Raw genomic sequence first — 20203 nt, forward strand, 5'->3', positions numbered from 1 at the left:
CGGCGCAGGACAAGCACTCACCTGCTGGCACAGGAACGGTGAGGAGCATGTCGGTGCTGCAGACCCACACGCCTGGCGGGGAGCCTCTGCACAGCTACAGAGGGACACACAAGAGGCGGTTAGAACAGGCCACCGGGACCCGAGCCTGGGCTGCACAGCTCAGCCCCAACGCTGCTCAGCATCAGAAGAGTCGCCCAGGGCCCAGCATCCAAAACACCGCAGGTCTGGGGGCAAGGGGTCCCATTTGTGGCCCGAGCTGAAGAGAGGCAAACCATTTACTGTCTGGCCTTCCTGACCTCAACATGCTTTACCCGGCTGGATCTCATCATTGCCCTGCGCTAAGGGCCCATGGGTCCTTCCCTAGGTTATGTGCATAAATTGGTGACCACTGTGGTGACCCCTCTGCCACAGAGAGGGGGAGACCCCAACCCAAATGTGCCCTGTGACTTGGGCCTGGGGGTGGAGAGGGCGCAGTGCATGCTGGAACTGGGATGTGGTGGTCGTGAGCTGCAGGGGGCCCGGTCTTGCCTTCCTAGAGGAACCTGCTGGTGCTTCGTCCTTCTGGCCTGGCACTGACCTGCCGCGTCATGGTCCCCAACAGACTGTCCAGGTTGCATGTCAGCGCTTCAGCCGGGGCGTCAGGGTCCTCCACAGGGAGGCAGGTAAAGGCCCGGCCACAGTCATCGAAGGGGAAGTCGCGACCCTGAGGGGAGAGGGAGCCGGAGCACTGGTCAGCTGGAGAAAGGGCAGCAAGGGTGGCGGGAACCGGAGGCGCCAGCTCCTGGAAGCGCCATCCTGCGGGGGGCCCTGTGGAGAAAACGCTTGGCCCCAAGTCCCCCCCTCCAACCCTGAAGCCATGGCCTCTAGGCCTTTCAGATCAGGGCCGGCCTGCCCCTGTGCATGGCTCTCACTCCCAGCTACGTCACCCCACAGCAGATGCCCCCTGGGTGCCTTGCCTGGAACCCCACAGGTGGGTCTGCCCCTTCCTGGGCTGAGTGCTGGGGCAGGGGCTGGTCAGACATAGGCACGGGCAGCTGCCTTCGCAGCCAGGCTGTGGCTAGGGAAGTCCAGGGGCTGGGGATTGGGGGTTGGCATAGACCCAGTCTGGAAAGGCTCGGTGGCTTTGGGAGGTGGAACGTAAAGGACAGCAGATGCCAGTCCAAGGAGGAGATTATTGCCCTGCTGCACTGAGAGGGCAGGGAATGTGTGGGTGTGGAGTAAAGCTGGGGCCCTTGCAGTGGCCACAGGGTCCACGTGGATCATGTGACTCATCCACCCAGGGCTCCCGTGGCTCCCCCCAGATCCATGCCCGCGGAAGGCAGGAGATGTCAGCACTGGGACCTCAGCAGCTGCCACAGGTGAGGTCAGGAAAGCAGAGCCTTGGCCCGACTGGGTACCCACTCTCCCACTGCCCGGCCCTAGTGGGACAGGAGATCAGGGGAGGGGCTCCTCGTATCATAGATTCCAAGGTCAGAAGGGACCCTCCTGTCTAATACAGGACAGGACCCTTCCCCACCACAATTCCTAGAGCAGATCTTTTAGAGAAGCATCCAAGCTTGAGCTAAAATTGGCCAATGATGGAGAATCCACCACAACCCTCAGTCAATTGTTCCAAGGGTTAATTATCACCTATAGCCAGGCACTGTGACCTTCCTTGGAGCCTGGACCTGAGGAAGGGGTGTGACGCCCCGGCTGGCCAGAACAAGACCCTGCAGGCCAAATACCCCAGGAGCAGAGGGGCAGGGCCAGGACAGGAAGGGGAGGTATAAAAAGCCGGCCCAACCGCTCAGTTGTGGGGAAGTTGCTGCTGGAGAAGGATGTGTCTTTTCAAAGGCTGCAGTCTATGCCTGATTCAGGTCCAGTGGCTGTGCAGAGCAAGCACCCCGCTGACTGGAGCCTCCAAGGCCTGCCTGGCCTGAGTGACTGGGAAGAGCTACCAAAGATCACTGAGTAGGAGAAACTCCCTGAGGCTGGCCCTGAGCTGGAGGAGCTGCCTGATGTCTGGGACCTGCTGGAGCTGTTTGAGCCTGGTGTGCTGTAGGATCCTGTGACCTGGAGGAGCTGCCCTCTGCTGATGATCCTGAAGAGTTTCTGGACTGGCTGATGGTGAGGGACTTGTGGGGCTCCCACTTGCTGTCTACCCCAGAGACCTGGAGGAAGACCCCTGGCTGCAGGTACCTGGGGACAGGGTGGGAGGAAGTAGCCCAGGGACAGCTGACTAGAGACTGGTTGAGTCTGTGGCTAAACCAGTCAGTGTGTTGCGGCTGGATCCCTGCTGACAGGGCCTCTTTGCCACTGATAGGGCCCTGGGCTGGGATGCAGTGGAGTTGGGTGGGCCTGTCCCCTTCCCCCTTCTCTAACCATCCTGGGAGTGCTTGGCTCCTCTGAGCTTGCCTACCTGAGGATACTGAGCTTTGCCTGCCCCACCTGCTTGAGGGCTGGGGGCAACAGACTGCTTACCAGCCCAGCCCTGCCCTGCCTGAAGGCTGGGGGCTAAGACCACTTTACCAGTCCTGCTTGAGTACTGGAGCCTCTGGACTATTTTGCCTGCTGTGTCTGCTTAAGGGCTGGGGGGCTACAGACTGCGTGACTAGCCTGGGGGCCGGGGCTACAGACTCATAACCAGCTAGCTTCTTCCCTGTAGAACCAGGCACTGTGGCCTTCCTCAGAGTCTGGGCCTGAGGACGGGTTGTGACGCCCCTGCTGGGGTGTGTCACCAGCCTACACCATCACTGTCAAATTTACACCTTTTTTCCTTGAATTTGTCTAGCTTCAACTTGCAGCCATTGGAGCGTTTGACCTTTCTCAGCTAGACTGAAGAGCCATTATTAAATACTTTTTCCTCATGTAGGTACTTACACACTGTGATCAAGTCACCCCTTAACCTTCTTATGATTTGGGCTAAATAGACCTGCCTTACGGTGACAGAAAACCTCCTGCAGTCTAAGTCTTCAGACAGCCGTGTGTCTCTTCTCTGACTCCTCTCCAATTTATCAACATCCTTCATGAACTGTGGGCACCCGAATGGGACACGGAATTCCAGCAGTGGTCACACCAGCGCCAAGTACAGAGGTCAAATAACCTCTCTACTCCTCCTCAAGGTTCCCCTGTTGAAGCATCCCTGGCTTGCATTAGCCCTTTTGGGCATACCGTAGCACGGGGAGCTCACGTTCAGCTGGTTATGCACTACAAGGCTTTGATTTTTATCAGCAAGGGGTGCAGGTGTCCTGGTCCCAGCCTCTTTGGGGTTCATAAAAGTTCCCCCCCTCCATAGGACCTACCTGTGGGACTAATGTAACCAGCAGTGTCCCATGCACATGCAGTGGCATTTGGCAATGGTTTCCATGGCCCCAGTGCTGACATGCTCTGCGGGCCGGAAGGCAAAGTCAAGGTGTCATTCCCCTCTTAGTGCCAGGTGGGCCAGGTTTGCTGCCAGATGGGGGGAGGTAACGTGACATGCTCCCTGGATGAGGGGTGAACAAGTGGTACTGGGCAGGCATAGGGTAGGAGCTTGGATGAGGGAGGCGGCAGCTAGATGTTACAGTCCAACGTCTCAGCACCTGCTGGGGTTCATCACCGTCCCAGGAGCAGAGGCAGGGTGAATGCTACCCACAACTGCAGAGCAAGCCTCTGCCCTGCCCCTGCCCCCGCCCCGCTGGGCTCTCACCATGTGCAGGATGAGAATCCAGGCCTCACGCAGGACGTCCGCGGTGACCACCTGGAGAGGGGCGGAGGGAACCCGTTAGCTGTGAGGAAGCAGCTCCAAGGCTGGGCAGCTCTGCGAGCAAACGCTGTAACGCAGAACAGCCACACAATAGAGGGCGACCTGCCAGCCAGGCCTCACTGCCTCCGGCCAGCGCCAGCTGGGCACGTGGCTGCAGGCCCTTCCCTGCAGCAGTTACATGTGGAGCGAGACACCGCGGGATCTTGGGTCGGAGCCGCCCCTGCTCCCCCAACATAGCCCCCGAGAGCAGGCAGGAGGCTGGGGCCACTGTAGCCCGGCCGGGTAGCGGTGCTGTGTCCGTGAACAGTATTCCAGCTCTGCCTTGCTACAGCGCTCGCTAGCTGGGGGGTCTCCAGGGTGCTGAATGGCGCCATGGGGCATCATCCTGGGCTGGGCTGGGGGGCAGGTTAGCTGAGCTAAGCCTGGGGGAGGGGACGCCGTGAGGCAAGACGGGGTGGAAGGGGAGGCACCTCCAGGCAGGCAATGCCAGCACAGCCTTGGACACGGTGACAGGGCTCAGGACAAGCGCTGCCCGGCTGGGGTCTGGAGCCCAAGGTGCCCGGCTACTCACCGTGCAGCCCTCCCTGGCGCTCAGGTGCTCGGCTGCCACCAGCAGGGCGTTGAGGGTGGCTCCGCCGCTGCCCACATGCGCCGTGGGGTCCTCGACGGTCAGCAGGAGGGGGTGTGAGCCCAGCGCCCCCCGCCTCTGCCGGATCTCTAGCTCTAGCAAAGGAGAACAGGGCAATGGGTGCGCTGAGGGACCGGGTGGGGGTGTTTCAGGACCACGGCCCCCCTCAGTGGGTCAGACTGTGACTGACTCCTGCTGTCTGCTGATAGTGGGGGAGCTCTAGCTGTAGAGGATCATCCTTACCCCATACAGCCCTGGGCCACCGCATGTGTGGGGTGAAGTGGGGCCCTCCAGAGGGGAACAGCCCATCTCTGGGTGGGGGTTGTGCCTGTGCTGGGGGGCACCGAGGCACTGTGTCTCCCCCTTCGCCTGTCACCCAGCCCCAGGGGCCGGAACACCGTCACGGCCCGGCTAGCTGGGGATCCAAACCCACTGAGGGCAGAGTGGGACCAGCCCCTGAGTCAGAAGAGCTAGTGGGTGGCACAACCCCCATTCTCCTAGCCACCCGGAGCCAGGCTCAGCCCTGGGGGGACGAGGGGATCCAAATCTGGCCCCAGACTGACATGGGCGGGGTGCCCCCTCAGACAGGAAGCGTTCTGCTCCCTCAGTTCAGCCTGGCAATAGCCACAAGGCTACTGGGTGCAGCCCCGGTCCCACCCCTTGCAGCTGGATCTCCCACTCAGGGCCAGGCAAAGCCAGGCCCTCTCCCCACCCCCCGAGGCTGAGCAGCCCGTGGCCTATTGACCTGGGGTCTTCTCCTGTGCTGATAGCCAGTGTCACACTCCTCTACCTCACCCCCATGGCCCTCCCTGCCCTGTGGCCACAGCGCTGGGGAACGCCAGCACCTGGCATTCAGCCCAGGCCCCTTGCTACGGCTCTGCCCCTCCACATCCCACCCTACCCATCAGCAATGGTATGGGAGCAGGGCCTCATGCAGCGGAGCCAGCCCCAGCATTTTGTTGGGTTCCAAGGACACTCCATCCTTCCGTGCAGACAGAGCTGGGGCATCTCTGAGAGTGCTCTAGGCTCTGGCACTGCCCCAGGGCAGCCCAAGACTGCCCTGGCAGCACTGAGCGAGGGGGGGCTGCCAGGCTTGGAACAGGAGGGGGGCATTCCCCTGGCAGAGCAGCAGGTGGGTACACCAGAAGTAGAACATGGGGGCAGCACTGCAAGTCAGGAACTCGGTGCATCAGCAGAGCTGTGTTTAGAGCCCCAGGGCTGGGATAGCAGCAGGCTGCAGGTGGGGATGGAGGGGTGTAGGCCGAGCTGTGTGGGGGAGCACAGGGCTCGGACAGCAGATGGGGGCTGCAGGATACGAGGGAGAGACACCAGCACAGCCATGTGGGCGGGAGCCCAGTGGGGACCGAGAGGCACTGGCAGAGCTGCGTGTGGGATTGGTAGGGGGCTGCAGATCAGGATCAGTGACCTGCGTGGGTTGGGGGAAGCTTGCAGAGAATCGGCCCAGGCTACGCATGGCATTGGCCCATGCTATTTGTCCCTCACAAAGCCCAAATTCATCCCCAGGTTTGCAAACAGCCTGAGGGCTGGGAGCCACCCCCAGCTGGGATGTATCCATATCAGCACCAGGCCCCTGCTCTGTGAGCCCCCCACTTGCCTTTCTGGAAGGCACAGACACTGTCCTTGGGCTGGCAGGTCAGGACGATGACGGTCCACTCCAACCCTCTCGGCGCCATCCGGGTGCACGGGACCTCACTGCCCGCCGCTGGCTCTGTATGAGGGAAGCAGAGGCTGCAGCACTTCCCCATCACCGCAGTGAGGCGGCCAGGCTTTGCAGGCCCTGAGTGAGTGCTACCGACAGCCTCCCCGTGGTGCTGCGCCCCATGGCTGCCTTGTGCTGGGAGGAAGCTGTACCAGTCCAGAATATCCCCGGACACTTGGCGGGTGGGTGACGTTAGCCCCACTGGAATCAGGGCTGTCCCACGAAAACCAGGGGAGGGAGATGGGGAGGCAAATGTTCGCCCCACTGGGGACAGGGTTTATTTATTTTCTTGCTGGGCCACAGTGATGCCAGCCTGGGAACAATCCAAGGAATGACCCTGCCATTTCCCAGGCTGAACCTGGCCATACTGGTGGCAACGGCCCCACCCCCAAGCATTTGGGGAGTCTGTCCTTAGCGTTGCCAGGGAAGTGCTCTAACTTGGCAGCATGCCCATTCCCTGGCAGGACATGGCACTGACCCTCTCTGTCCACAACCACGGCCCCAGCCCGTCTGGGGGGGACTGCCTCTGCTGGCAGTGCATGGGGCCAAGGCTGGGCAATGCCCACCCCTGCTGAGCTGGGCAAAGGCTGAGCTGCATGGACTCCCGCAGCATTAGCTTTGCAGGCAGGGAGCTGGCCGGCGAGGTCTGCAGGTGGGGACGGCTGTGATCAGCACTGTTATCCCCCGACTTGCCAACGGGCTCCCAGCAGTGTGGGGAGAGGAGACGCGAAGAGCCACTGACAGGATCCCTGCCTGGTCAATGACTTGAATCAGGAGGAAAGGCAGAGGCTCCGCATGAGGCTCTAGCTTCCCTCCAGGACAGAGCAAGGAGGAGCGAGGGGTCCTGGCTGGATCCATGGGGGGATCCATGGACGGACCCAGCTCTCATCAGGAATATGGATCACACTTGGATCAAGGTGGGAAGTCGCATATTGGGATGTGCAGTTCCCCTGCTCCTTGGTTCCACGCTGTGAGGTGCAGCTACAAGGTGGAGAATTGCACGCGGGGATGTGGAGTCCCCAGCAGCTAGCTGCTGGGCATAAAATGGGGCACAGGATGTGGCGGGGACCCCACTTCTCTACTGAAGGGAACATAACCACAGGCTACAGCACAGAATTCCCTCCAGCCCGCAGGCTGCATTTCCGCTATCCCTGTGTTACAAGATGCTGTAAGATGCTGCAATGAAACTAGGCAATCTGTCCATCTGCCAGTGACAGTGCCTGCAAATGCCATCTCAGGGTAGGGGAGATAACATCTCATCCATGCAGCTTTCAAGAAAACCCTCTTCCCTACAGTGCCCAGATGAATCGAAAGCTACTGATCACTGCCTGTCAAAAGTGGGCGTTGCTGCTTCCTGGCAAAAGCTTGGTGACCAATTGCCACAACTATCCTGTGGATTCCTCGCAAGGAACAGTCTCTGCACTGTACATGAGCGCAAGTTTCCTCGGTAAAAGCACAGAGGACAGGACGCGGTGGTGGATTTTTGGCCAATTCCTTTTTGGTGAAATCAAGTGACGTTTGACTCTCCTGCAATAACTGAGAGCAGGTCTACACTTAAAAAGTTGCAATAGCCTTCAAAAGTGCCCCAGGGGCAGGGCTTCTGCTTCCAGGGTAAAAACCCTGCGCTACATTTCCGAATGGATTTCCGAATGGATTTTAACAAGAACAGTCACAGAACCATTGTGCTGAAAATAGCTTACAGAGGACGGCAGGGCTGGTAGACCCTAGAGACCTTGCAAGTTCAGGACACAGCGCTTTGGAAGAGGCCTAGGTTTCCTGTAGTTTAAGAGAAAGTGTTTAGAAATGCTCTTCAAACGGGGTTTTAATTCCTAATATATGGGACTGAATTGATCACAAAATAAGCACTGAGAATCAGGGGCAACACCCACTAAATAAATATGAGAAGCTCTCGCTGCACAGGGTGTCCAGGATCTAAATAAAGAACATATGATTAACGTCTGTAGGTTACCGCTACCAGGAAATGGAAGGGAGGAGGTGTTTGTGCATAACACAGTCACCTGCACTGCAATGTGCCGCACTCAGAGAATGCTGCCTCTCTGTCCCCATGCACATGTGAAAGGAATGTCACTCATATGTCTGCATGTGTGTGCACAGGAGCGGCACCCATGTGCCTACACATATGCAGGGAGCAGCTCCCCCCCCCCCCCAGTGACATCATGGGGCTGTGTGTAAGGAATGCCTACTGTAGACTTGCATGCATGGAACAGCCAGCTACCTGTCAGACCGAGGGGGGCACCTCTACATGTGCACCTGCCTGCTGGCGGGGATCAGATTCCTGTCCTTGGGCCAGCGCCTACCCGTCTCCTGCCTGCCCAGGTTGCTTTAAAGCAAGTCGTTCTTCTGAACCGGATTCACAGTTCCCTTCCAGCCCCTTGAAAGGAGCCCTAGAGCAGCTGCAAAAGCTGCCTAGGGAATTCCCAGCAGGTGCATGGCACAGCTGGCCCTCAGGCACAGGAGGAGAGCACTGTGCAGCCAGGCTGTTCTCACACTCCCCAGCTGCCCCAACGGCCCATAGGACCCACTGGTGACTGGGTGCCGGGTGCGAGTTGTCACATCCCTGAGGCGGCTCTAACCCTCTCCAGGGAGTGAATGTCCAGCCCCAGCTAAGGAGAGGTGCAAAGGCCACCTTTGCCTCCGGCTTTGCTCTGCTCCAGCGCTGGGTGTGAATTCAGCCCTCAGCCCTTGAACTTCTGAGCGTTCCTCGGGGCCGCAGGGGCTAAGCAGGGCCGGGGGAGGCTCTGATCCCAGGCTCGGCGGGGGGTTGCAGGGCCTGAGCAGGAAGCCAACCCTCACTCAACTCTGGCCACGGCCTGAAGCACAGAAGGAAACGTTGCTCCTTGCCAAATGCGACGAGCCCAGACAGGCAACAGGGGGAAGGGAGCAGCCTGCGCGATTCCCTCCCTCCCCCCAGCTGCTCCTGGGGGGGCTTGCACCAGCATTGGGGCCATGCCCTGGGTGCAGAGTGCAGGGCGAGGGCAGCAGAAGTCTGGGAGAGCCTTGTTTTGCCTGCTAGCCGTAGCGCCCCAAGCCCCTCCGGCCCCCACCTCTGCAGGCTTGGCTTGGCTTGGCTTGGCTTACCTCCTCTTCCTCCTGCGGGACGATGCCTTCACCAGGGCTGCCCTGCCCCTTTAACTCAGCCCCTTCCCCGCCAGCCGCGCCTCCGCGGTGCATGCTGGGAGTTGTAGTTCATTATCCTGGGTCGGACAGAAGGAGGCGCCGCTGGTAATTGCCTCTGCCCCGCGTTCCTTCCAGAGCTGGCACGCGCCACGCCCGGCCAACCCTGCCAGGCAGGGGGCGACTGGCATAGAGCTAAACTACACTTCCCACGTGCATTGCACCCCCAGCCCTCAGGCAATGACCTCTTAAAGGCACAGGGCACATGCATTAGTACCCCCATCACATGGAGCAGAGAGATTCCAGCTAACTAAAATTCTGGGCCAGTGCCACTGTCATGCTGGCTCCGGCTGTCGTGACCTGGTCCAGCTGGGGGTTCGTACCCAGTGATTCAAGGAGGAGGACCCATCAAAGCCATCTGCTTGGCAGCAGTAGGCTTTGCAGGGCACAGCACGTTGGCAGAGAGGATGCAGCCTGCAGTAAATCTTTGTAGAAATGTTTTCAGCACCAAGAGAAGGAAAACGAAGCCATCCCAAAAAGGGCGCCCCTGGTGCAGAGAGGAGATTAAGAAAAGGAATCACTGATTATTAGTTGAGTCCCCATGAAGCTAGGTGCAGTACATGTGTATAGTCACAGCGAATCTCTGTCTCAAAGATCTTAATTCTAATTAGACAAAGGGTGGATGGAAAATAACTTGTCTGAGGTCACAAAGCAGGGAACACGTGTCCTGATTCCTTGCCACTAGACAGTGGTGCCTCTCAGCTAGAGTTACAATGTAATTAAAATGCAATGTCCCTTTCAAAGTAATTGGTAGAGTTAAGCAATAAAACCGATCCCCCAGGTTCACAGTTTTCAGGGTTGTGTAGTTGTAGATTAAGCAGGGGATTCCTCAACACTAATCCCAGCACTTCCAGTGAGTCATTGGATGATTTTGGGCAAGTCATCTAGCCTCTCTGGGGTGCATCTAAAAGGAGGAAAATAATATCTTCCTCGTCGGGTGTTTGGGAGAATTAATGTTTGCAAGTAGATTTGAAATCCTTAGATAAAGATGCTATGGAATGTCTTGAATTGTTTTTAACATAAAAAAAAATCAGAATACTCACAAGTGGTTTATTGTATGATATTTTGAATTCCAAGAAGTTAAGTGTGTTCAGAGAAGTGGGATGCAAAAAGGATAACAAGGGTTTATGAGCTGAACTCTGTATTTAGGGAAAATCTCTAAGGCTCAAAGCAGTTTAAATTTCAAATGAGCAATTCATTTAAATCAAGAAGAGAAAGTATGTCAGGACTGATAAACACTTGGGCCCAGCTCTGCAAAGGGACTTAGTGTTGCCACGATCATCACTATGGTGCCTAATGAATCACTGGAACAACACTGTTGCACAAAGCCTGAGTTAGGTTCCTAGGGTCTCTGTACAATGAAAGGGGAGAGACAGGTGCCTTAGGATGGAATCCACAAAAGCCAGCACACTCGGCCTAAGCTGGCCCATGGGAAGAGTCAAGCAAGATTGGAACAGGGGTCTCCCATCTCTTTGGTGTGTGCTTTAACTACTGAGCTATGGATATTCTGACAGAAGGGTCCCTCACTCTCTCCTGTTGAAGCTGTTCCATTGTGGATTAACTAATGGATTAACATTTGGCCAGAGAGCAAGCAAGCAGGAAGGAGTCTGTTGTCTAGTGGTTAGGAAAACCACATGGGAGATTCAAAGTCCAGTCCCCCTGCTCCAGTCACTCTTCCATTATTTGTCTGCTGTGGAAGAGCATAAACAGGAGAGATTGAGGGAATGCGCCCCTCCTCCTTCAATCATAATATCCCATAGCTCAGTGGTTACAGCATCCGCCACAGAGGTGGGAGACTCCTGTTCAACTCCTTTCTCCCCCTCTGGCAGACGGGGAGTTGAACATGGGCCACCCACATCCTTGAATTATAAGGTGGATACTGCTGCCACCTCTGCCTGGCTGACAGTGAATGGGACCTGATCTGGTAGGCAGTCTCTGAGCACGCCTACCAGATCGGGCCCCGCTTGTGGCCTAGGCAGATGAACACGTTTCTCCCCTCTCCACTGAATCGTGCTGGGGCTAGGTGGAGATGGGCATCCCGATGCTTAGGAACTGAGGTGCCTACAGAGTTCAGGGGTGGATCGATTCGGTGCAGCCGAAACCGGCACTTCAGCACCTCCTCCTGAGACGCGAGCGCCTGTGGACCTCTGTGGGTCTGGGCCATGGAGGCTAACTAGTGGGGAGCGAGGCTGGCCGGCACTATGCAGGTGGGGAAGGGGCAGCCTGCCACAAGCCTTGTCCCCAGTTGCTCTACGGTCTGTGTGGTGCATGTCTAGTGGGCGTATATGGGCTGGGAGCTCGAGCCAGGCAGGCCCTGGGAATGGCTGAGCTGTTCCCCAAAATTGCCTCCTTCCCCATTTCTTATCACAGCCCCCAACCCCAATCACTGTGGTTTTTAGTTTAGGCTGGTGCGTTGCATGCTGGGATCGGTAGTTTCCCTTGTCCAGGCCCTTCCCGAGGAAGAAAGCCCCAGGAGGGCCAGGTGACTACAAATCCCGCCAGTCCCGGCGGGTGCCGGGGCTCCGTGCGCAGCGCATCATGGGAGCTGTAGTTTTCTTCCCCCAGCAGCTCTGCGGTCTGACAGGGCTCTTCGTCCCGCGCGGACTACAGCTCCCAGTGCCGCGTGGGACCGCCCCTCCCCGTGAAATCCCTGCCGGCGGGGCGGGGCCTGTCCCCGTGCAGCAGTGGGGCCGGCTGCCTGCTGCGGGCGACGCACAGCAGCCGCCGGCCGGGGAGGTGGCGTCCGGTCCCAGCGGTCCACGCAGCAGAGCAAGGTACCGATGCTGCCGCGCGCAGGGGAGGCTGGGCGCAGCCAGGGAGATGCGGGGCGCAGGCGGCTGGGCGCAGCCAGAGAGATGCGGGGCGCAGGAGGTTGAGCGCGCAGGGGAGGCTGGGCGCAGCCAGGGAGATGTGGGGCGCAGGAGACGCGCGCGGCGGTGGTGCTGCTGGCCCGGCCCGGCCCCGCTCCACTCCACTCCCGCCGGCGGCTGGCTGTCTCCCGACTCAAGCTCCCTCTCTCCCCGCGTGGCTTTCCGGGGCGGGGAGCGCTGGGTGACCGCCGATCTATAGTTAGCTGCTTTGTCGTGGGTGGGTGGATTTCCCCCTCTCCTCCCCACCGGGTCGGGCGGCTGGGCGTGTTTGCAAACACGGTGACTGGCTTTGCGGGCGTGCAGACGTGCCCCTGAGGCTAAGAATTGTCTCTTACGCCGTGGCACGGTTTTTGAAGGGGAGTCTCTAACGGGATTTCTCCCCCAGTTGCGATCTTTCCTTCCCCTTAACCCCAGTGTCTCTTGCTTGAGCTTTCTTTTGCTGGCGGAGACGAGCAAAGCAGTCTCATTGACTGTCCTGGCGGCTGTCAGGACTCTGAATTGTCATGGAAGGGAAGCCCAGGTTGGTCTAAATGGACATTTCAAAGGTGGCTGTCTTTGTTTACATTTTTATTGTAGCATATATGTCTAGACAGTGTGGGAGCCCCAGGTAGGCACGTCGGAATTGCTTTGTGGCTTATTTGTAATCTTTCTTCTCCAGTGCGGGTCCTGAGATGAGCCTAGTATAGGCTGAATGTGGGGCCGGGGTGTCCTGACACCTGCTGGGGTCAATGTGTAACAACTTTGTGCTAAAGGTCTAAAATCAAGAAGTGTAACAGGCAGCTGCTGCTTGGTGAGGATGCTCCTTGCTATGTATGTGGGGAGGAATTGAAGGATAGCTGTGCCAGGGAGCGGAGAAAGTCCTACATGCCAACGTTTCTTTGCCTGGGCATCCCATGGGGTGTGTGACTGTCTCTAGCACACTGCGAGGCGTCACAGAGGGACGCTAGAGAAGGGTTGGTTTGTTCTGGAATTATTTGCCAGGCTTGTCAGTAAACTTTCTAAGGAAGATGGTTGCTATGGTGTTTTCTCTCCTCCGTGCCCTCCTAGTGCCATGGCTCCTGGACTTTGTGCGAAAATCAATTATGGCTTCTCCCCCAACCCTTTGCTAACTCAAGTCTGGGATCTCAAAGTCAAGCTGGGTTCCTTCCTGGTGTATGGCTAGTCCAGGCCAGGAAAGATTTTGTAGTTCATGTTCCCTTGCTGTGTGACCCAGAATGGAAGTGAGCTCTGAATTCAGAGTCTGATTTCCTCTAGCTGGGCTGCCAGCATTAAAAATCAGGAAGAACATGAGCAACAAAAAGTCAGCAGCCGTGGCACCCAGCAAGTGGTGCTGCTTCTTTACAAAGTCTTCTAATGCATAGTTTCTCAACTTGTGGTAACTGTACCCTTTAGGGTACATGAGACACAGGCAGGGGGTACCCAGGGAAAAACAGAGTGAAGGGGAGGCGGGTGGCAGCTGCTGACTTCTCTCTCTCTTGCCCTCCTTCCCTGTCTCTCTCTCACCCCTTCCTCCTCTCAAATCTATGGCAAAAAATTTGACGTGGTGCTTTATATTCCCCAGCATTGGCATGCCGCTCAAAGCCTCCTAGCTTTGGCCAACATCACCTCTTGCCCAGGTACATACTTGAGTTGTGCACCCCTGGTGTAAAGGCGGTAACCCTACCCACACTAGATCTGACATCTGTCCTATCATGGCCTTATATATTCAGCCCTTCTTCCAACGTATGGCTCACATTAGTCTGTAAATCTAAAATCCCGTGGATAATTGAGTATTGGGGTACTTATTAAAACTGTCTGAAGTTAGGGGTACTTGCTACTTAAAAGGTTGAGAAACACTGTTCTAAGGGTCACTGGGTTCTTAATGTCTATACCCAGGAGCCAGGACTTGTAACAGGCAGGTTCAAAAAACAGTCTCGATGCTGTGAAGCGAATAGGGTGTGGTTTTTCCAGGAAGATGGATGGCTGAATTCACCATGTCGGGATGTCAGCCTGTGGGGGGGGGGGTTGGGTTCTCTCGATATTTCCAACCTGCTGCTGAGAACAAGCCGCCCCCTCTGAGAGCATTTCATAGCCCCAGTGACTGATGTCTGCTTGTCCTCCTTCCGGCTAGGGCTAAGTGAGTACAGCATAGGCTAGTGCATGCTATGTGCACGCTATGTGCACATGGGCTATGGTTTCCTGTCCTCCTGTTGTACTGTTGCATTTTCCTTGCATTCAGTATGGTCTGTTGGGGCTCCTGCCTCATCTTAAATGAAACCACCCTTGCGTCCCGCCACATGCTTGCTGAAACAACGCTAGGCAGTGATTTCTCTCTTCTCCGAGAGCTGATAGTGGGATGAGTCTGTTCAGAGGTAAGGGGCTTTCATTAGCAATGCTTGCCCATCCACCAAGCTGCTTACAATGCATTGCTGTAAAGAGAGGCCTGGGTGTGCTCCTAGCAAGAGTGCTGTTGTCTGCATCACGACCGAGGGCCTGAAGTTGAGAATGCTCAGCAGACCCTAATGGGAAGCTGGTGGGATAGGCGAGTGCTGGATACCTCTGCAGATTGGGACCTTATTGTCATGCCTGCTGTAGGCATGGGCTAATCAGTGCCTCAGACTCTCTTCTGCTATAGAAAACGTACTTCGAGGAGGGGAGAGCGTGCTGCTGCAGTGGGCAAGTTTTTCCTTCCCATTTGAATCGCTGCCACGTGATGTTGATTGGCCGTGACGGGCTGAGGCGCTGATGGGAAGCCTCACTTGAAAGTTATGCAGTGTGCAGGCGTGAGCAGATTTGATCAGAGCCAGATGTTCTGTCTGCAGCAGCGACTGGGGCAGGGGGAAGGAAGGGAGAAAGGAAGCTGTTAACCTTGTAATCTGAGATGGGATAGATTGCAGCTACTTGGGCTCCTGCAATCGTCTCTCATTTTAGGAGGGGTGGGGGGAGCCTTAGGACAGCGTTTGCGGTTCATATGGTTGCACTGCATATGCCCGTCCAAACAGTTTTCATCTTGGCCACATTTACGAGGAGCTGACAGTTTAAAAAATATATATAGATACCCAAAGGCCAAAGGGAAGAGCCTTAACAGTGGGATGCAGTTGCTGGAGCCCTAGATAACAGGATGGGGGTCCTGTCACACGTGATAAGCTTTAGCTCAGCACTCAACTGCTGTCAGTTTAACAGGACTGTAATTGGCAGCTTCCCAGCTTTATTAAAGGCTCCTGCCAAGCCAAGGTGATGGAGTCTGTTGGACTCTGTCAGCATTTGTTAATTAGAATGGAAACCCGAAGAGAAGCCTGTGTGTGGGGGGGGGGTGTTTCTGGTGTGGAGTACGCTGCTTCCTGCCAGATCCTGTCCTGGTGAGCAGGAATGGAGGTCACTTCCTAGCACTGACCTTAAGCCCTGTCCTGCAGGGTCTCTGTGTGCACTGGCCTCCATTTTGGGCCTCTGGCAGTTGTGTGCATGGAAGAATCCTCCACTGGGAAGGCAGGTCCCTGAGCTATAACAATATGCGGTGCTTTTATGTAGCACTTCAGGGTCCCTGATCCTCAATCCTGGAGCAACAGGGGGACCTGAGACACATAGGAGGTGACTTGCCAGAGATCACCCAACCAGTCCGCTGAAGTCAGGACTAGGTTGTAGCCAGGTCTGTCCTCCAGCTATTTCGGAGATTCCTTTGTCTGCTGAGCCCAGTTCTTGGGCTGGTGTGTGTGTGTTTGGGCACACGGCCCCTTGGGCTGCTTTCCCACTACAGCTGCTTGCCTTATTAACCAACAAGTTCTGCCACCGGCCATGTTGCTCCCTGTGCCCTGCGGGCAAGTCTAGCCATTCTGTCTGGTGCATCAGCAGCAGATGGAGCAGCCCCTTCTCTCTTCAGCGCTCGTCTTGCTGGGGATGGTGGCGGGGCAGGGCAGGGAGCAGCTGAGCGGGGCTGGGTTGCCTATTCCTCAGATGCTCTGATCTTGCCATGTTGTTTGTGCCGGCCCACGCGCCACACTGAATCTCTGTGTGTGTTCCATGCGGGCACCGGCACCCCAGAACTGAAAGCAGCGGCCTTGCCAAGTTTGCTTTTTTGGAATGGGCTTTTAAATGTCATGAGGGGTTGGGCGCTTAGAATCCTGCGCTCACCTCCCAGCTGAGCAATGCTGAGTCTGGCAGGCCGCCAGTGATGGCCGTGACACTTGCTCTCCCGTCCCTAGCTCTCGCTGGCGAATGATGCTGTTGGGACACGTGTGGAGGGGCACAGTGCTGAGTGCACTTGTACGACAACACAGCCCCCCCAGAGCTCCAGAACAGGGCTTCTCTTCCCTCTCCTGTGCGAAGAGCTGGGGAGGAGGGCATGGAGCAGAAACGTAAGGAGAGGTCACCAGGGTTGGATGGTGAGTCTGCGGCAATGGAGGGAATACAGCTCAGCTCTCCTGACCCTCCCCTTTCTAGTGCCCTACCCCAGTTAGCAGCCTCTGGCTGCTATGTTGGCTGAGTGACCTCGGAGAGAATCATTGCTTCTTTGCACCCCCCCAGTATTAAACAGTAACTATTAAAAACAACAACAAACTTTTCTGCTTATAATAATAATTCGATAAAATGTATTTTAGTCTTAATTTAAAAGCAGTGAGAAGAGGTCAATTCATTTTAAACAATAGGGTGATACAGTTAGCATTTTAAATAGTATTACATATACAAATGTATTTTTAATGTATAGGGGGAGGAGGGTTTTGCACTCAGAGACTTGCTGTGTGAAAGGGGTCACCAATACAAAAAGTTTGAGAACCACTGACCTGCGTCGACAGAAAAACCCCTTCTGTCTGGAAGTGTCTGCCCAATGGTGCTACAGTGACAGAGCTGAGTTGCTTGTAGCAGCTTGTGGTGTAGACATACTCCCAGCATGGGAATGGGTGTGTGTGTTTTTTTTTTCCCCCTGATTAGTCAGTCTGATACACTGCCCTTGAACTCCTCCACTCTGGAGTGTGGCTGTCAGGCATGTTGAAAGTCCCCTGTATGGCGTTATGATTTGCTTTCCCCTTTGGCCTGACGTCTTCCTCTCCCCCACCAAAGCTGTAGCTTGCTGGTTGTTAACAGCTCCTGAGAGCCTCTGCCAGTCAGATGTGTGTGCATGTGTGCAGGGATAGCCTGAGCGATGGGGGAAATCCTAGCGCTTGTGGTGTGGCTGGGATGTGAGAGCTGATGAAGGGCCCCCCAGCAGTCAGTCATGTTCGCTGCTCAGTGTCTCTGTCTTGTCCTGCTTTGGTGTTCCCTTCCCCATCGGTGCAGATGGCAGACCTCTCTGTTGCCTCTGCCGCCTGTCCGATTCATTCCCTAACGTCATGCAGGAGACAGGCGGCTGATGAAGCAGGCAAGCGGAGGAGGATTTGACTGGGGAAGCTATTCGCACACATCTCTGTAATTGGGCCCTGTTCGGGGCGTGGGAAGGCCGATGTAATGGAGCAAAGCTGTTAAAAGTGCATGCATTTAATCTACGGTGCATTTGCCAGTGTGAGGCAGGGGCCCAATCCCGTGTTTGCGGAGCATCCTCCCTTCCCCTTCATGGCAGGGGGCACTGTACAGGACTGGCCCCGACCAAAGGTACATGTGCTAGGTGAAGAATGCCACAATACCAGCCTGTAATCCCTTTCTGCTACATCCCCTGCTGCCACTGATCCTGCCAGAGTATTTGTCTAGTGTCTGTTACCTCCAGAATGGCAGGCTGGCTTTTTTTTTTTTTTTATGGAGGTTGGAGGTATTTGAATGTGGTCTTTCGATTCCATCCCAGACTGTAGCTGTCCTGACCTCAGGAAGCTGGCGGTCCGTTGTGGCAGTGGCACGTTGGTCTTTTGCACTTACAGTCAAGTTACGCAGCAGCCATACGATCTTGAGGGTGGCCCCATGCGTGGCCAAGGACCTTGGCTTAATTTTTATCAGAGAACCTTGGAAACTCACTTCTGGGGGGGTGGAGAGTCACCAGGGCAAGAGCCCAGGGGAAGTGCATTAGTAGATTTTTCTAAGAGGCTTGTTCACCAGAGACCAGTACCTCTCGTACCCCTTCCTCAGCCTCCTGGGTGCTGCTAGGGCGAGGATCTCTCTCCTAATCTGCCTGTCCTCCATCCTCCCTCTCATGCCCCACGTTGCAGCGAATAGCTAGCCTGCTCCCAGCCCTGAGGACGTGGACCCCATGCCTGTCAGTGTCGCTACCACCCACAAGCTCTGAAGAACAGCAGTGGAGACCTATGAGACACGGCTCAGTTTTCACTGAGCTGCTGCTAGAAGACTGTCAGTCACATCTCTCTGTGTCTAGCCCCTAGACCAATGGTTCCCAACCTTTTTGGCTCGAGGGCCACAGGTATCATTTTTACGACCATGAAGGGCCACCAGTCTCTGCCAGCAGCCCTCACACCCCCACTGCAGCCAGAGGGAAGGAGTCCTCGCTGATCTCCCGTCTCCCTGACTGCAGCAGGGAAACCACACGCCTCCTGTAGCCCTGTGCGCTCCACCTGGGGCCCTAGGCAGTGGCTCCCTTCTGCAGCCAGGGGACTGGAGATCAGTGCTCCTCTCCCTCTGGCTCCAGCAGGAATCCCAGCACCGAGGGACCCAGGCGGAGCTCTTTGCTGTGCTCCCTGTAACAACCAGGGGGAGGGGAGTGCTGATCTCCTGTCCCCTTGTCTGCAGCAAGAAACCTGAACTGATCTTTTAACCCAGGGGAAATGTGCTCTGCCTGGTTCCTTTAGGCAGAGGCTCCCTTCTGCAGCGAGCAGGAGGGGAGCCGTGGGCCTCTTTGAAAGCCCCCGCGGGCCACTTTTGGCCCCCGGGCCACAGGTTGGGAACCATTGGCTTAGAGGAAAGGCCCTGAGCATGAGCTGTCTTCAGACTTGGACGTCTGCTCCAGTTACTTGGGTCTCAGCTAGCAGGCTTTCTTATCAGAAACTTGCTAGTGGGTGGAATTGGCAAAAGTTGATGGCACTGGCCCAGAGAAGTCCCAGGAGTGTGGATTTCTCAAGCCCTACCCAGATATTCTCAAATTTCTGATGCAACTGATTCCTTGAGCCCCAAGGGCTGGGCATGTCCACTTGGTACACTGGTGGCGTGAGCTGAGACACTTTCATATGCCTCCTTCCAGGAGCTTCTCCAGTCGGGGTGATTGACCTGTCATCCAGGCTTTGAGACGTCTTGTTTATGATCAGCAGCTCCTTTGCTATTCTCAGCTGGGTCCCTGAGCAAACGTGCCTCTCCAAGATGCCTGATTTGGCTCAGCATGAGTGTGCTCAGACAGTGACCGTATCAGCAGCTTAGCTGCACATAAGGTACTGAGCAAGTTGGAGTCCTGCCCTCCCCATGACCGGGAATTGCTGTGGGCTAGCTGCACTGTGTGGGCAGGGGCCTGTGGCGGAGATCGGTTGCCCCTCCTGAGCTGCAAGTGGTCCATGGGCCAACCCCGCTTAGTCCCCGTTTGCTGAGCAAGCCCAAACAGGTGTGGGTGCAGGAAGGTGGAGAACAAGGCCCCCCACTTGGACTGGCATGGGTGGAGTAATGTGAGCAGCTGGCATGGAGAGTGGCCAGCCCCGATTGTAGTGAGTCCTCCTCATCCTCACGTGGCGTTTGGCCTATGGCAGAGCCCAGCTGTGCCCTTCCAGCCTGCCAGGCCACCGAGGGCCTCCGGGGTGGGAGGCCTCACAAACCTCTGCTGGAACAGCGGCAGAAAGAGGGAAGAGGGAACTGTTAGCACCCCATTTCTGTGCCCTCTGTGCCCTCTGTGTTCCCGTGGAGATGCATTTCGGCTGGTGCCAAGGAGCCTTCCTCCCTCTCCCTCTCCTCTCGGGAGCGTGGGTGACATGAGCTAGCACCCTCCCTGGTGGCGAGGGCAGTGGAGCATGAGGGGGGTGCTCTGTGGATGGCGACCACTAGGCTACATGCTGGAGCTAGGGGCAGCCTTTTGGGGGGCAGTGGGGGGGGGGGGGGGGCTTGGGCTGTCTTTTCCTCCTCCCACACCAAAAAGCCCCTGGACTAAATTAAAAATATCTTGGCTGTGACAGGCTCCTTGGGGAAGGGATTGGCATTTCAGCTGCTCCAGGAAGCCTGCCAGATGCCGAGGCCTT

General features: G+C 56.5%; 2 protein-coding genes across 3 annotated transcripts in view; one reads left to right on the forward strand and one right to left on the reverse strand.

The window, feature by feature from the left end:
* Positions 1 to 7850, reverse strand: part of FCSK (fucose kinase) — a 28419-nt gene extending 20569 nt beyond the window's left edge. Inside the window, 6 exon segments of the mRNA XM_067553266.1 lie at positions 22 to 94; positions 578 to 703; positions 3668 to 3718; positions 4296 to 4447; positions 5968 to 6081; positions 7773 to 7850. Of these exon segments, the coding sequence (XP_067409367.1) occupies positions 22 to 94; positions 578 to 703; positions 3668 to 3718; positions 4296 to 4447; positions 5968 to 6046 (481 nt within the window). The 5' untranslated portion in view covers positions 6047 to 6081; positions 7773 to 7850.
* Positions 7851 to 11941: 4091 nt separating this feature from the next.
* The window catches only part of ST3GAL2 (ST3 beta-galactoside alpha-2,3-sialyltransferase 2), an 84067-nt gene continuing 75805 nt past the window's right edge, over positions 11942 to 20203 (forward strand). Inside the window, exon 1 of one of the 2 annotated variants that reach the window (XM_067553289.1) lies at positions 11942 to 12041. The gene's annotated coding sequence lies outside the window, so the exon portion shown is untranslated. The remainder of the gene's footprint in view (positions 12042 to 20203) is intronic. The other variant, XM_067553308.1, reaches the window with a different exon arrangement.

This window comes from Emydura macquarii, unplaced genomic scaffold (genome assembly GCF_026122565.2).
Source record: "Emydura macquarii macquarii isolate MOO-44397 ecotype Brisbane River unplaced genomic scaffold, CSIRO-AGI_Emac_v2 contig_295, whole genome shotgun sequence".
NCBI classification, from domain to species: Eukaryota; Metazoa; Chordata; order Testudines; family Chelidae; genus Emydura; species Emydura macquarii.